This window comes from Dipodomys merriami, unplaced genomic scaffold (assembly GCF_024711535.1).
Source record: "Dipodomys merriami isolate MVZ:Mamm:240054 unplaced genomic scaffold, mDipMer1.0.p SCAF_129, whole genome shotgun sequence".
Taxonomy (NCBI): Eukaryota; Metazoa; Chordata; class Mammalia; order Rodentia; family Heteromyidae; genus Dipodomys; species Dipodomys merriami.
In genome coordinates this window covers 2,212,143-2,225,972 of record NW_027202593.1, presented here as the reverse complement: position 1 = coordinate 2,225,972, position 13,830 = coordinate 2,212,143, and the positions used below count along the sequence as shown (strand labels likewise).

The 13,830-nt window shown below is 47.9% G+C and overlaps 3 protein-coding genes across 3 annotated transcripts; all 3 read left to right on the top strand.

Annotated features, from left to right (window-relative positions):
- The first annotated feature begins 517 nt into the window (after nt 1–517).
- LOC138824405 (putative olfactory receptor 10D4) lies at nt 518–1,453 on the top strand. The gene has a single exon (XM_070018247.1). The coding sequence runs from the start codon at nt 518–520 to the stop codon at nt 1,451–1,453; it is 936 nt and encodes a 311-aa protein (XP_069874348.1).
- Nucleotides 1,454–6,237: 4,784 nt separating this feature from the next.
- LOC138824404 (olfactory receptor 8G50-like) lies at nt 6,238–7,176 on the top strand. Its single transcript, XM_070018246.1, has one exon. The coding sequence runs from the start codon at nt 6,244–6,246 to the stop codon at nt 7,174–7,176; it is 933 nt and encodes a 310-aa protein (XP_069874347.1). The 5' UTR covers nt 6,238–6,243.
- A 2,846-nt stretch (nt 7,177–10,022) lies between these two features.
- On the top strand, nt 10,023–10,958 carry LOC138824403 (olfactory receptor 8G50-like). The gene has a single exon (XM_070018245.1). It carries the CDS (start codon nt 10,026–10,028, stop codon nt 10,956–10,958), a length of 933 nt encoding a protein of 310 aa, XP_069874346.1. The 5' UTR covers nt 10,023–10,025.
- The last annotated feature ends 2,872 nt before the right edge of the window (nt 10,959–13,830 follow it).

Here is a 13,830-nt window from a genome sequence, read left to right as displayed (position 1 = left end):
AAGTTAGAGAGTGTTCACCACCAAAAGACTTTTTCCTTGGCCACTGTCTCATAACTAGGACACTGTGAGGAGACACTGTAGCTCTTGTATTTGTGGCTTCTCTAACCATAGATGGAGAATTAAGGGCAACAGATTGGGGGAAGATGAGGAACGGGTTGCAGCCCTTCGTGTTCTGCAGACACAGTCTTTGACTTGGCCTGCTAGCATTCCAAAGGAGCATTCCCAGCAGGTGCAATCAGAGGGTATCAGGAAGGAAAGTCAGGACACCCCAGGGGTCATGGGGGAGCTGGCCCTTGAGCGCCCTCTGTGGTTGGACGCTGCACTGCAGGGAGATTCGGGTCCAGCTGTCAGCAAGCCTGCAGGGAAGGACCAGTCTCCAGGAAGCCAGCACTGTGCGCACAGCCAGATGTCTTCCTGCTCTTCCACGCACTTCCCTCAACGCTGCCAGTTGCCACACGTCTCCAACCTAACCCCCCATTTCTCCCTCCACCTGGGTGAGAGCCGTCCTTCCGGGAAGATGAGGAATCAGTCGTGGGTGAGCGAGTTCCTGCTGCTGGGCATCCCGGGTGCAGAGGGCCAGGACGGTGCTCTGCTGCTGCTCCTGGCCGCCGTGTACACCTGCGCCCTCCTGGGCAACGCGCTGCTGCTCGTGGCCGTGGCCTCCTCGCCCCGGCTCCACACCCCCATGTACTTTTTCCTGGGAAACCTGTCCATCTTCGACCTGGGTTTCTCTTCCACCACCATCCCCAAGATGCTGGCCTACCTGTCCGGGCGGAGCCACGCCATCTCCTTCCGGGGCTGCGCCACCCAGCTCTTCTTCTACCACTGCCTGGGCTGCACCGAGTGCTTCCTGTACACCGTGATGGCCTACGACCGCTTCGTGGCCGTCTGCCACCCGCTGCGCTACACGGCCATCATGAGCCCCCGGCCGTGCGCCGCCCTGGCCACCGGGACCTGGGTGGGTGGCTGCGTGCACGCCACGCTGCTCACCTCCCTCACCTTCCGGCTGCCCTACTGTGGCTCCCGAGAGGTGAGCTACTACTTCTGCGACATCCCCGCCGTGCTGCCGCTGGCCTGCGGGGACCCGGCCCTGGCTCAGAGGGTCAGCTTCACCAACGTGGGCCTGCTGTCCCTCATCTGCTTCTCTCTCATCCTCTGCTCCTACACTCGCATTGGCATCGCCATAGCCAAGATTCGCTCCACCGAGGGCAGGCAGCGGGCCTTCTCCACCTGCAGCGCCCACATCACCGCCATTGCCTGTGCCTATGGCCCCGTCATCATCATCTACCTGCAGCCCGACCCCAGTCCTCTGCTGGGGGCCATAGTGCAGATCCTGAACAATCTGGTGACTCCCGCGTTGAATCCACTCATCTACAGCCTGAGGAATAAGGATGTGAAATCAGCCCTGAGCAGCCTCCTTCCCCGGAGAAGCCTGGTCCTGGGAAAGAAGTGAAACAACCAAAGCTCTGCTGGACAAAGCGCAGATCGCCCCCGATGGCAGGACTTCACCTTGCCTTCCAGGACATATGGAAAGAAAATGTATTAAGCTTCAGTTTCCTATTTTTACTGTTTATAAATATACCCATGTGGTTTTCAAATTCCTCTGTGCTTTATTATGAAATGGAAAGTTTCTCAAAGGTATTTACACTGATTGTGTTCAGATTTTCAGTTTGCCTGCATTTTGGTTGAGAGATGAGGCCATGTGTGCAATTCTCCTCTGGTGGTATTACTTCTCTCTCTCTTACGAATTTTATTGTAAACGTGATCTACAAACTCTCACAGCTACAGTTACATGATTCAGCTAATGAGTACATTTCCTTTTGAACAGTGTCACCACCTCCCTCATTCTCACCATCTTTCCCCTGCAACTCCCCTCCCTCCATATTTGTTTAGTTCATTTCCAACATACTCTCTAGTGACCATTGCTGCTGAATTGGTTCACCCTTTGTCTCACCATATCTGTGCTCTCCCTCCCGCTCCCCAAATCAGATAAACTTAGACACAAGCAAAAGAGTACAGAAATCAGAAACTGCAACAGATGGAATAAACCAAAGAAAAAAGGAAAGAAGAAAAGAAAAGGGAAAAGAGAACCACAAACAGTATAATAAAAAATTCTTCCATTCCTTGCAGTTCCTTTCAATAAGCATCATTTTATATGATATGATGCATGTCGCTGTTAAGCCCTTGACATCCTCTTCTAAGAATGTCCTTCTCTGTTCTCATTGTGTGAATGTTTAGACTGCTGTTTAATTAATCATGTTTTTGAGTGTTATTATTTGTCTTTTACTGTCCATTGGGTTTACTTGTTGATTTACAGGCACATTCTAGTTATTACAAATGAGGGAAAACATGCAGCTTATATTTCTTTGGGTCTGGATTAGTTCACCTAGTATAGTTTTTCCAAGTCTTTCCATTTCCTTACAAATGAGACACTAAAGCCACCAGTACAACCATATGAATTGGAACATGTTTTACCATAACCAAGATATGGAATCAACCCAGATACCCCTCTGTGGACAAAAGGATGAAGAAAATGTGGTACATATACAAAATGGAATTTTATGCTTCTATTAGAAAGAGTGACATTTCTCTCTCTCTCTGTCTCTCTCTGTCTCTCTCTGTCTCTCTCTTTCTCTCTCTTTCTCTCTCTCTCTCTGTCTCTCTCTGTCTCTGTCTCTGTCTGTCTCTGTCTCTCGCTCTCTCTCTCCCCCTCTCTCCGTCTCTCTGTCTCTCTCTGTCTCTCTCTGTCTCTCTGTCTCTCTGTCTCTCTCTCTCTGTCTCTCTCTCTCTGTCTCTCTGTCTCTCTCTCTCTCTCTCTCTCTCTCTCTCTCTCTCTCTCTCTCTCTCTCTCTCTCTCTCTCTCTCTCTCTCTCTCTGTCCTGGGGCTTGAACTCTGGGCCTGGGCACTATCCCTGAGCTCTTCAGCAAGAGCCAGACCACTTGAGCCACAGAGCCACTTGCAGTTTTCTGGTGGTTAATTGACCCTAAGAGTCTCATGGACTCTGAGCCTCCTGAGTAGCTAGTATTATAGGCATATGCCACCGGCATCTGGCTTCTCATTTTTTTATTGAAGCAATTTTTCTAGTATATATGAGTTGTACATGAGGCTTTCATTGTGGCATTTCCATACTTACAGTGTCTTCCAGTTATACTCACCAATCCTTCACTCCCCTAACCCACTTCTTAAACAATTTCAATGGTTTCAGTATTTCATCTTCATACATGAATGCACAGTACTTCAGCCATATCTGCCGTCTCTGCTCAGCCCCTCCTCCCAGTGGACCCCACACAGCCAGGAGCTGTCACTCATTGTGTCCAGTGTATGTTAATCACTCAAGGGTTTCCACGGTGGGTCCTCGGGCACTCCATACTGTCATTTCATCAGTTTAACCTCCTCCAAGGGGCTCTCTGTCCCCATCCCTGTGTTACTCAACAGCTAGTAGTGAGTTTTCTTATGCAATCTTCATACACAGGTGGAATGTATCTCAAAATTAGTCATTCTCCTTCATTTTCTTTACCTCTCCTGGAATCCCATCAATGAATTGTGCTGTTGTGATGTGTGTGGGGGGAGGAGTGTATATCTTTCATCCTGCGTGCAATTATACCCTGCTGCATGTGGATGTTTCCATCCAAGAATAAACATACCACGTCCTCGTGGTCCCATATGATTTTGGTGCTGAAAACCCTCGCTGCCAGCGGGTGCTGGTGGCTCGTGCCTTTCATCCTAGCTACTCAGGAGACTGAGGTCTGAAGCCAGCCTGGGCAGGAGAGTCTGTGAGACTCTTATCTCCAATTACCACCAAAAAGCTAGAAGTAGAGCTATGGTTCAAGTGGAAGAGTAGCAGACATAAGATTAAAAAAAAAAAAAAAGGCTAAAAGCCGTTCAAGCCCTGGGACTGGCACACAAAAAAAATTGTTCCTAGGGATGTCATGGCCATCATAATATCTTTCATATAAAATAATTACTGAGTCACGATAACCAAACTTTTGAAAGAAAACCATGTGAGTCCTTCAGGTGGCCATGTGCTTGAAGCTTTCTGTGCTCAGTGCAGTGTTGTACCCATGCGCGGGGGGCAGCGGGACGGATCACCTCCCAAGCTCTGGAGCTGAACTGTAAGAGCTGGAAGTATCTGAGGAGCAGAAAGTTCAGGAAACAAGACCATAAAGATCTGGAGGTGACAACGTTGAGGACACACCCTGTCGTTCCACCGCAGAGACGTACTTCCTCCTGGTGTCTCCTGCGTGCCGTGGCCTCACAGAGTCCTGCGGACCCCGGGGGCAGAGCCCAGGGGCTCCCCATGCAGCACACCCTGTCCCTACCCAACTATGAATGAATAAAGCTTAAATTTATTTTATCTTGAATACATAATCTTAAATATGGAATGATGCAAATACCAAGTCAACTCCAAGAATTTGGTAACTAGAACGTTCACCTTCACGGGGCCAGTTCCCCACGTTCAGGGGGGTTTTCCTTCAGATACACAGTGACTGGTCCCTTTCAACGCAACGTCGCCTGTGGTTGGTGGCAGAGCTCAAAGCCTCGGCCTTCAGGGGGATTTGCCTTTGGCCAAGGCAGACCGCACCCAGGGTCTTTTCCGTCCCACACACGCGGCCAGGTGCCCTGCGCGGCACTTGTTTGAGAGGAGAACATTTCAGTCATACACGGAATTGCTCTGGCTGCAGGTCCGTCTGTCTACACTGTCCATCCAGACCGCGCGGCACATGCCCGTGCTTGGCCATCCTCACTCAGGTCCCAGCTTCCTGACCTGACTTGCTTCAGCGCCGCTGTGCTTTCATTCCAAGTCCCACAAGGTGATGATTACTACGATGGCAAAGCACAGGTATCCTCCATGGGTGGCTAATGAGCGCTGCAGACAAAGGATTCAAAAGTCAATTTTAATTACATCCCAACAGCTCGTCCCTGTGGAAGGACGTCCTGAGGGGCGTTCCTGTCTGCTTCATGAGCCTCTTCCACAGCCAGACTCTTGGTGCGCTGCGCCAGCTGCTCAGAGCCTGGGGCAGCGAGGAGGGGTCCTGGCACCTGGCTCACCGAGTGTGTGAGCACCTCACAACTGGACATCTGCGTCCTGATCCCCAAGTCCAGGCGAGAACACAGTCTTCATTTGTACTGCCACCAGCAACGTCGAGTCATTTCACTTCGGGGCACCCGATCTGTAGCTCGCTCACAACCAGGACGATGAACAGTGAGTACCTGAATTCCTGATTTGTGAATTTTTTATTGTATCCTCCCTCCCTTGAAGAGGAAGAGGAAGGGGTACAAGCTTTCATTTGGACTTCCAAATCCATTCCACTGATCTGCTCACATAACAATATCATGCTATGTTGATTACTGTGACATTGCAGCGAGTCTTAAAGAAATGTGAGCCTTCAAACCTTGCTTTCTCTTTCAAGTTTATTCTGACTGTTCTGTACCCCTTACAGTTTTGTGAAGGATTAGCACGTCAGAATCTGAAATGCACAGCTTTGGATCGGGTAGCAATTGAGCTGAGCTGGTAAATCAGTTCGGGAAGTACTGTGGTTTTCACAATGTTGAGTCTTTAGTTGTGAACATGGAATACCTTTCCATGTATGTAAGTTTTTAGTCCTTTTCAGCAATGCTTTATAATTTTAAAGATACTATCTGACATTTTTTTAGTTCAATCATTTACAAAGTATTAATTTTCATAATATTGCCATGGACTTTACAGTTGTAGGTTTTACTCGTTGGTCTCCTGCTCTTATTGGCTTAACTTCCTAATTAGTTCTAGTAGTTCTTTTTTATAGATGCTTTAGAATTTACAATATAAATCTACATCATTTAAAAACAAATATACTTTAATGGTCAATGATTATACAGTTGTTTGTATTATTGAAGATATTTTAAATTCCATTTCAAAGATCTGTGCCTCTTACCAGAGTATCAAGTATAATGTTCAATAAAAAGTGCAAAGACTGTACTTTATGTTTTGTCCACTGACCTGTGGGACAACTCTCTCAGTCTGTCAGTGGATTAGTTATCAGATCTGTCATTTCTGAGTCCTAGCAGGCACTAGTGGCACTAATGGCAAGTCTCATAGCAGAGACTGCAAACAGTGACAGTCCTAGCTTACACATAGGTGCAGGTCCGATAAGTTTGGGATCCCACCGTCACTGTTTGCTTGCACACAGGAGGAGTGATCCAGAAACTGGAGATCATCTGCATCATTTTCTTCTTCTGTTCCTACATAGAATTCAGTGGAGAAAATGGCCCCAGGAAACTACTCCGCAGTGACTGAGTTCATCCTGGCAGGGCTAACAGAGAAGCCAGGGCTCCAGCTGCTCCTCTTCCTCCTCTTCCTGGGGATCTACGTGCTCACGGTGCTGGGGAACCTGGGCATGATCGCGCTGATCGCTCTCAGTTCTCACCTACACAACCCCATGTACTATCTCCTCAGCAGTCTCTCCTTCATCGACCTCTGTCATTCCACTGTCATCACCCCCAAAATGCTGGTGAGCTTCGTGACAGAGAACACCATCTCCTACCCGGAGTGCATGGCTCAGCTCTACTTCTTCCTTGTCTTTGTTATCGCCGAGTGCCACATGCTGTCTGCCATGGCCTACGACCGCTACGTGGCCATCTGTAAGCCCTTGCTCTACAACGTCACCATGTCCCGTGGAGTCTGCTCCTGGATGGTGGCTGGCGTGTACAGTGTGGGGTTGATTGGTGCCACGGCCCACACAGTCTGCATGCTGAGAGTGAATTTCTGCCAGGCAGATGTAATAAACCATTACTTCTGTGACCTTTTCCCATTACTGGAGCTCTCCTGCTCCAGCACGTTTGTCAATGAGGTAGTGGTCCTGTGCTTCAGTGCATTTAATATCATCGTCCCCAGCCTCACCATCCTGGGCTCCTACATCTTCATCATCGCCAGCATCCTCCGCATTCGCTCCGCCCAGGGCAGGTCCAAGGCCTTCAGCACCTGCAGCTCCCACATCTCCGCTGTTGCTGTCTTCTTCGGTTCTGCTGCCTTCATGTACCTGCAGCCGTCCTCAGTCAGCTCCATGGACCAAGGGAAGGTGTCCTCTGTGTTTTACACCATTGTTGTGCCTATGTTGAATCCCATGATCTACAGCCTGAGAAATAAGGATGTCAAAATTGCCCTAAATAAGTTCCTGGAAAGGAAAGGTTTTATATGAAAAATACCATTTTTCTCAGCAAAAAAATATATGTTTTATAGATATTTGGTTAAAGATACAGCAATGAGATGCCACAATGAGTGTCCCCAAGTCCTTGACTATAAGAAAGTGGTTTCCAAAAGCAGGATGGCATCTATAGACTCATGGAACCTCACCCTCTACTCACCACACTTCATCTCCTCAAGCTGCACTGCAGCTCCTGCAGAAGCGGGTTCTTCAAAGCCCTCTTGTAATTGGCCCATCTTATTTGAAATGTGGGTCTTTACAGTCTACATCCAATTATCTTATTGAAGGGACTAAGTGTTCACCAAAATTCATTTCTCTGATGGGGCTGGGAAGGTGGCTCAGTGGTACAGCGCTTGCCTTGCATGCATGAGGCCCTGGGTCCAATTCCTCAGCACCACATAAGCAGAAAAAGCTGGAAGTGGCATTGTGGCTCAAGTGGTAGAGTGCTAGCCTTGAGCTGGGACACTGCCCAGGCCCAGAGTTCAGGCCCCATGACCGGAAAAAAAAATTCTCTGACATAATCCATCTATAAGTAGATATGTCTAATTTTGTCTTTGTCTGGAGGAAGATTTTAAGAATATATGTTATAAATAAAGTCATTTTAAACCCTTCTAAAATTAAAGGTTTAATGTGTTCTGTTTGGTTTTTATTTCCAAACCACCAAACAAATCAAGTGATTTCTAAAGTGCCATAAAAGAAGTGCTAAAGAATTCTTCGCTTGGGGCTGGGAAGGTGGCTCAGTGGTAGAGCGCTTGCCTTGCATGCATGAGACCCTGGGTTCGATTCCTTAGCACCACATAAGCAAAAAGGAAAAAAGCCAGAAGTGGTGCTATGGCTCAAGTGGTAGAGCACTAGCCTTGAGCTGAAGAGCTGAGGGACAGCGCCCAGGCCTAGAGTTCAGGCCCCACGACTGGACCCAAAAAAAAATTCTTCGCTTGACCTCTGTGTGTCTTCAATCTGACTTAACTGTGAATATGTATGTGAATTAAATTAGGTTTGTGCATCGAACTCCAGTTTCAACAGCAGTGACAACAAATGTGCATTGCCATCATAATTTGAATGTTTCATTTCATTCATTGCTTCATTCAGAAAATGCACACCTTCCTCCCCAACTTAGGGACTAGGTGACGGGAATCGGATGCTGGCCTTCGCCTCAGGAGAAAACCAAGCCCTGGGCAGGGGCTCCAGAGCTTAGGGCTTGATCGGTCTGCTGCTGTCCCCCAGCGCACGGGAAGAACACTGCACTGAGCACAGACACCCGACAAGCAAAAGGCCTCCTGAGGGAGTCACATGGTCACAACTCAGTCATTAGTTTATCCGAAAGCATTGAAACCATTCACTATGTTTAGCCAACATGGGAAGAAGCACCAGATAAAAAATATAGTTTAATAACTCATTTTAAAACTATAATGAATTGATTCCTAGAATTTGGTAACTAGAACGTTCACCTTCACGGGGCCAGTTCCCCACGTTCAGGGGGTTTTCCTTCAGATACACAGTGATTGGTCCCTTTCAACGCAACGTCGCCTGTGGTTGGTGGCAGAGTTCAAAGCCTCGGCCTTCAGGGGGATTTGCCTTTGGCCAAGGCAGACCGCACCCAGGGTCTTTTCCGTCCCACACACGCGGCCAGGTGCCCTGCGCGGCACTTGTTTGAGAGGAGAACATTTCAGTCATACACGGAATTGCTCTGGCTGCAGGTCCGTCTGTCTACACTGTCCATCCAGACCGCGCGGCACATGCCCGTGCTTGGCCATCCTCACTCAGGTCCCAGCTTCCTGACCTGACTTGCTTCAGCGCCGCTGTGCTTTCATTCCAAGTCCCACAAGGTGATGATTACTACGATGGCAAAGCACAGGTATCCTCCATGGGTGGCTAATGAGCGCTGCAGACAAAGGATTCAAAAGTCAATTTTAATTACATCCCAACAGCTCGTCCCTGTGGAAGGACGTCCTGAGGGGCGTTCCTGTCTGCTTCATGAGCCTCTTCCACAGCCAGACTCTTGGTGCGCTGCGCCAGCTGCTCAGAGCCTGGGGCAGCGAGGAGGGGCCCTGGCACCTGGCTCACCGAGTGTGTGAGCACCTCACAACTGGACATCTGCGTCCTGATCCCCAAGTCCAGGCGAGAACACAGTCTTCATTTGTACTGCCACCAGCAACGTCGAGTCATTTCACTTCAGGGTACCTGATCTGTAGCTCGCTCACAACCAGGAAAGAAACTTCCAGGACGATCCAGAGTAAGTACCCAGATTCCATTGTCCCAGAGCCTTTTGACCTCAGAATGTGGCGGGACTTCCTGGAGTCCAATCTCCACACACAATAGGAATTTCCTAAAGCTCCCTGAAAATGATAATCCGTGTTTTGCAATGACACATCAGATGAGAGAAAATTGTCTTTGTCATGGTTCAACACATATTTCTTTGAACTGTGTTTAACACACTTGGGCTAACAAGACCAGATGAATCTGCCAGGCTGTAGCCAAGCCTTCTTAGTAAGAAAAATAAGTTCAATCTGTATCTGTGCTTTCAGGCACAAGAATTCCTTGGCACACTCTATCGAAGTCATCAGATCTGTTCCTCACTGAGACACTGCATATACTAACAGCCACTCACTGCATAGAACACAAATGTGATGGTTTTATATGATAGCCATTTACCTATCTGATAGGTACTGTGATTCCAAAGCTTATGACTGTTTATTTTATAACTGCTAACTTGAAACTCTCAGAGAACTGATACCTGACTGGAAAGACTGGAATTCTTTTTCACATCTCAATATTTGGTGAGACAATACATTCTTACCTCATTTTTTTTTCTTCTCTCCCTACATAGATTTCCCCAGGGAGAAATGGCCCCAGGAAACTACTCCGCAGTGACTGAGTTCATCCTGGCAGGGCTAACAGAGAAGCCAGGGCTCCAGCTGCCCCTCCTCCTCCTCTTCCTGGGGATCTACGTGCTCACGGTGCTGGGGAACCTGGGCATGATCGCGCTGATCGCGCTCAGTTCTCACCTGCACAACCCCATGTACTATCTCCTCAGCAGTCTCTCCTTCATCGACCTCTGTCATTCCACCGTCATCACCCCCAAAATGCTGGTGAGCTTTCTGACAGAGAACACCATCTCCTACCCGGAGTGCATGGCTCAGCTCTACTTCTTCCTTGTCTTTGTTATCGCCGAGTGCCACATGCTGTCTGCCATGGCCTACGACCGCTACGTGGCCATCTGTAAGCCCTTGCTCTACAACGTCACCATGTCCCGTGGAGTCTGCTCCTGGATGGTGGCTGGTGTGTACAGCATGGGGTTGATTGGCGCCACGGCCCACACAGTCTGCATGCTGAGAGTGAATTTCTGTAAGGCAAATACAATAAACCAATACTTCTGCGACCTTTTCCCTCTCCTGGAACTCTCCTGTTCCAGTATTTTTATTAATGAAACAGTAGTTCTGTGTTTAAGCACTTTTAATATCTTTGTGCCGACCCTGACCATCCTGGGCTCCTACATCTTCATCATCGCCAGCGTCCTCCGCATTCGCTCCGCCCAGGGCAGATCCAAGGCCTTCAGCACCTGCAGCTCCCACCTCTCTGCGGTTTCTCTGTTCTTTGGTTCTCTGGCGTTCATGTACCTGCGCCCCTCCTCCATCAGCTCCAGGGACCAAGGAAAATTGTCTTCTGTGTTTTATACTACTGTTGTTCCGATGCTGAACCCATTGATCTACAGCCTGAGAAATAAGGATGTCAAAATGGCCCTAAGTAAGTTTCTTGCAAAAAGAATATCCATATAAAAAATATTACACCCTAGCAAAATATGATAATAATTCATGTCTTCAAACCATCTGATTACTGCCGCTACTAACTGACCATGTGAAAGCACATTGTCAGGAGACTGGAGTCGCAGGATCAGACGCTTTGGAGACCTCACCTGACCAAGATGCCCCGGGCTTCACCCCTCGTATCACATCCAGATGTTTTCTAAAGCTGCTGAAAGCCTTCTCGTGACTGATGGTGCTTCGTGTGCTGGAACATGGCTGTTCCTGGGGTGGTGGGTACAGGGCAGGTCTGCCGGGTCCCCGTGGCTCCAGGGCCTGTGCTATTACTAGAATGATACTTGGCTCGGGTCATGGAGGCTGTGGCTGAGGACTGTGGAGAATTCTGCTCCGCACATCAAGTATTTCCAGTGCATGAGTTTCCTATGTGCCTGTCTTCTGCATAACTATCATGATGGCTTTCTATTTAATTCACTGATTATCATTGAAATAAAAGATTCCAAAGCCATACTCATCAAACAAAATCAGGGCAAAACCATAACCACCAGGTTGCCCTGTGTACCCTTGCTTTTTAAATACACAGATGTCTCCACAGACCTGCTTTCCTCTGCTTTGAGGAGTGCATGGATGGTGTCTCTGGTCCTCAGCTCCTCTAGGTTGCATGATTAGTGTCTGTTTCTGCAAAATTGGTGCGATCATCTCCTAGTTCCTTGGTCTTCCTCTCCTCTCAAACACTCTTGCTCTCGTGCCTATTTCCATGAATTAGTACTCCTGTTCCTTGTCCTGAGCCTGGACACAGCAGGCTCTTCCAGCCTCCTCACGGTCAGCCGGTCAGCCCCTCCCTTGAGGCACGGCCCCGGCTGCGCTGGCATCTGCCAGCTGTGGGTAAGTGTCATGTTTTTGTTTCTCTAATATTTGTCAACTCTGTCCATCATCAGTCAGTTCTGTGGATAGGACCAAGTGTCCTCTGTGTTTATCCTATTTGTGTGCCCATGCAGAAATCCCCTGACCTCCAGAACAAAGATCCCAACATTGCCTGATGAAAATGCTGGACAAAATGATTGTGAACAGAAACAATAGGAGAATGATGCTCTAAACCTCAGTCACTGACTACTATAGTGTTGGAATTGATACTAACAATTGATATCTAATTGGTTAACGGTACGAATTAGTATTTCATAGGAGTGCATCTGTATTCCTCTCACCTTATTTGGTAGAATTCTATTGTCATTATTTCTTCTTCCCATGAACTTTGATCTCATTTGCCAGGTGGTTTTTTTTTAATCTTACACACACCACTGTGACACCGATTAGAAATATTAAAACTGATGTAGACCCAATCCATTCACCTTCTCTCTCTTTTTCTAGGTAGTTGCTATGTACTTATCTCAGTCCTCCTCAGCCACAATGAAAATACCATCTTCCCCTGAGCACTAAGCTCCGTCAGCATGCCCCTTCAAAGAGTAACAAATCAGAGCTCTGCAGCAGCTGCAATCTCTCAGCTTTGAACAATCGCAGCCTGCTCCATCCTTCCATGTCTTATTTAACACGCATCTTATATCCTCTATCACATAATCAGAACTTTAAAATCTGAGCTACATAAACCTTTGATCCAACAAGCCTCTGGTTTCCCCTTAATTTTCTAATTTGTATTTACCTACCTGTTAGTTTTCCAACCCAGCTAATTTAACTTGGCTTCACACTGCATCTCGGCAGGAAAAACAATGAGTCATCACTGTATTATGCAAGCTTGGGAAACAAACACGGTCCTCCCTAAACACTGGTACATTTTCTTTCACATAACTCGGTTGCGTCCAGTGTCCTGACTTGTTTTCATTTAAAAAATAAATAAAATAGCCAGCACCAGTGGCTCATGCCTATAATCCTAGCTACTCAGAAGGCTGAGATTTGAGGATCACAGTTCAAAGCCAGCCAGGCAAGCAAGACAACCACCAGCCAGCTAACCACCAAAAACCCAGCAGTGGAGCTGCAGCTCAGATGACAGAGTGTTAGCCTTGATCCCAAAAGCTAAGAAAGAGGATCCAGGCCCTGAGTTCAAGCCCCAGTAGCAGCATCCACCAACACACACACACACACACACACACACACACACACACACACACACACATACAAGCACATGCACCGGCACATGCATGCACACACATGCACAAAGACATGTGTATATATTTATGAGGGATGACTGATGTAAGACTGCCTTTTACAATATCAAATGCTTTCTAAAGTGAAAGGAAATCCAAATTCCAGTGTTCATAAATAGAGTTTTATTGGACATAGTTCTGTCCCTTCATTACAGTATCATCTAAGGCTAAGGCCTCTGAAGGGAAAGAATCAGACAGTTGCATTAAAGACCCTAAAATGTATAAAGCACAAAGTGCTCACTATCTGATTCAAGAAAAGAAAAAAGAAAAAAGTAGACACTGGTGATCGCCCAGCAGAGCCCTGCTGTTTACTTCCAATCCCTACACATCCCTCCTCCGGAGAGAAAACCACCATTAACAAATTTCACCTCTATTTATTTGCATTGCATTTGCTGGTGCTTAGAAGACAATGAGCAACAAAACGCTATGCACACAGGCTTCCTGACCTTGATCACAGCACAACATGAGGCTCCCGTGAGCAAGGCAGCAAGGTCCTCACAATCCACAGACCGCAGCCCACGAGGAAGGCCGGGGGGAGGCAACCTGAGGTGCTGATGGCCCGTGCGAGGTACTCGTGATGCTCACAGCGCGTCTGCCAGCCACAAAGCCCAGGAAAGGTGGTCTGCGGTGTCATTTTCTCAGGGCAGGGCTCTGGAATGCACACACCGGCCTGCAGCGACACTCGTGGATTCCCGACTGCTCAGGCCGGAGGGGGAGAAGGTTGACAGGGA

Excerpts from the sequence above, each read along its gene's own strand:
- LOC138824405 (XM_070018247.1), top strand. The coding sequence starts at position 518 with ATGAGGAATCAGTCGTGGGTGAGCGAGTTCCTGCTGCTGGGCATCCCG.
- LOC138824404 (XM_070018246.1), top strand. The coding sequence starts at position 6,244 with ATGGCCCCAGGAAACTACTCCGCAGTGACTGAGTTCATCCTGGCAGGG.
- LOC138824403 (XM_070018245.1), top strand. The coding sequence starts at position 10,026 with ATGGCCCCAGGAAACTACTCCGCAGTGACTGAGTTCATCCTGGCAGGG.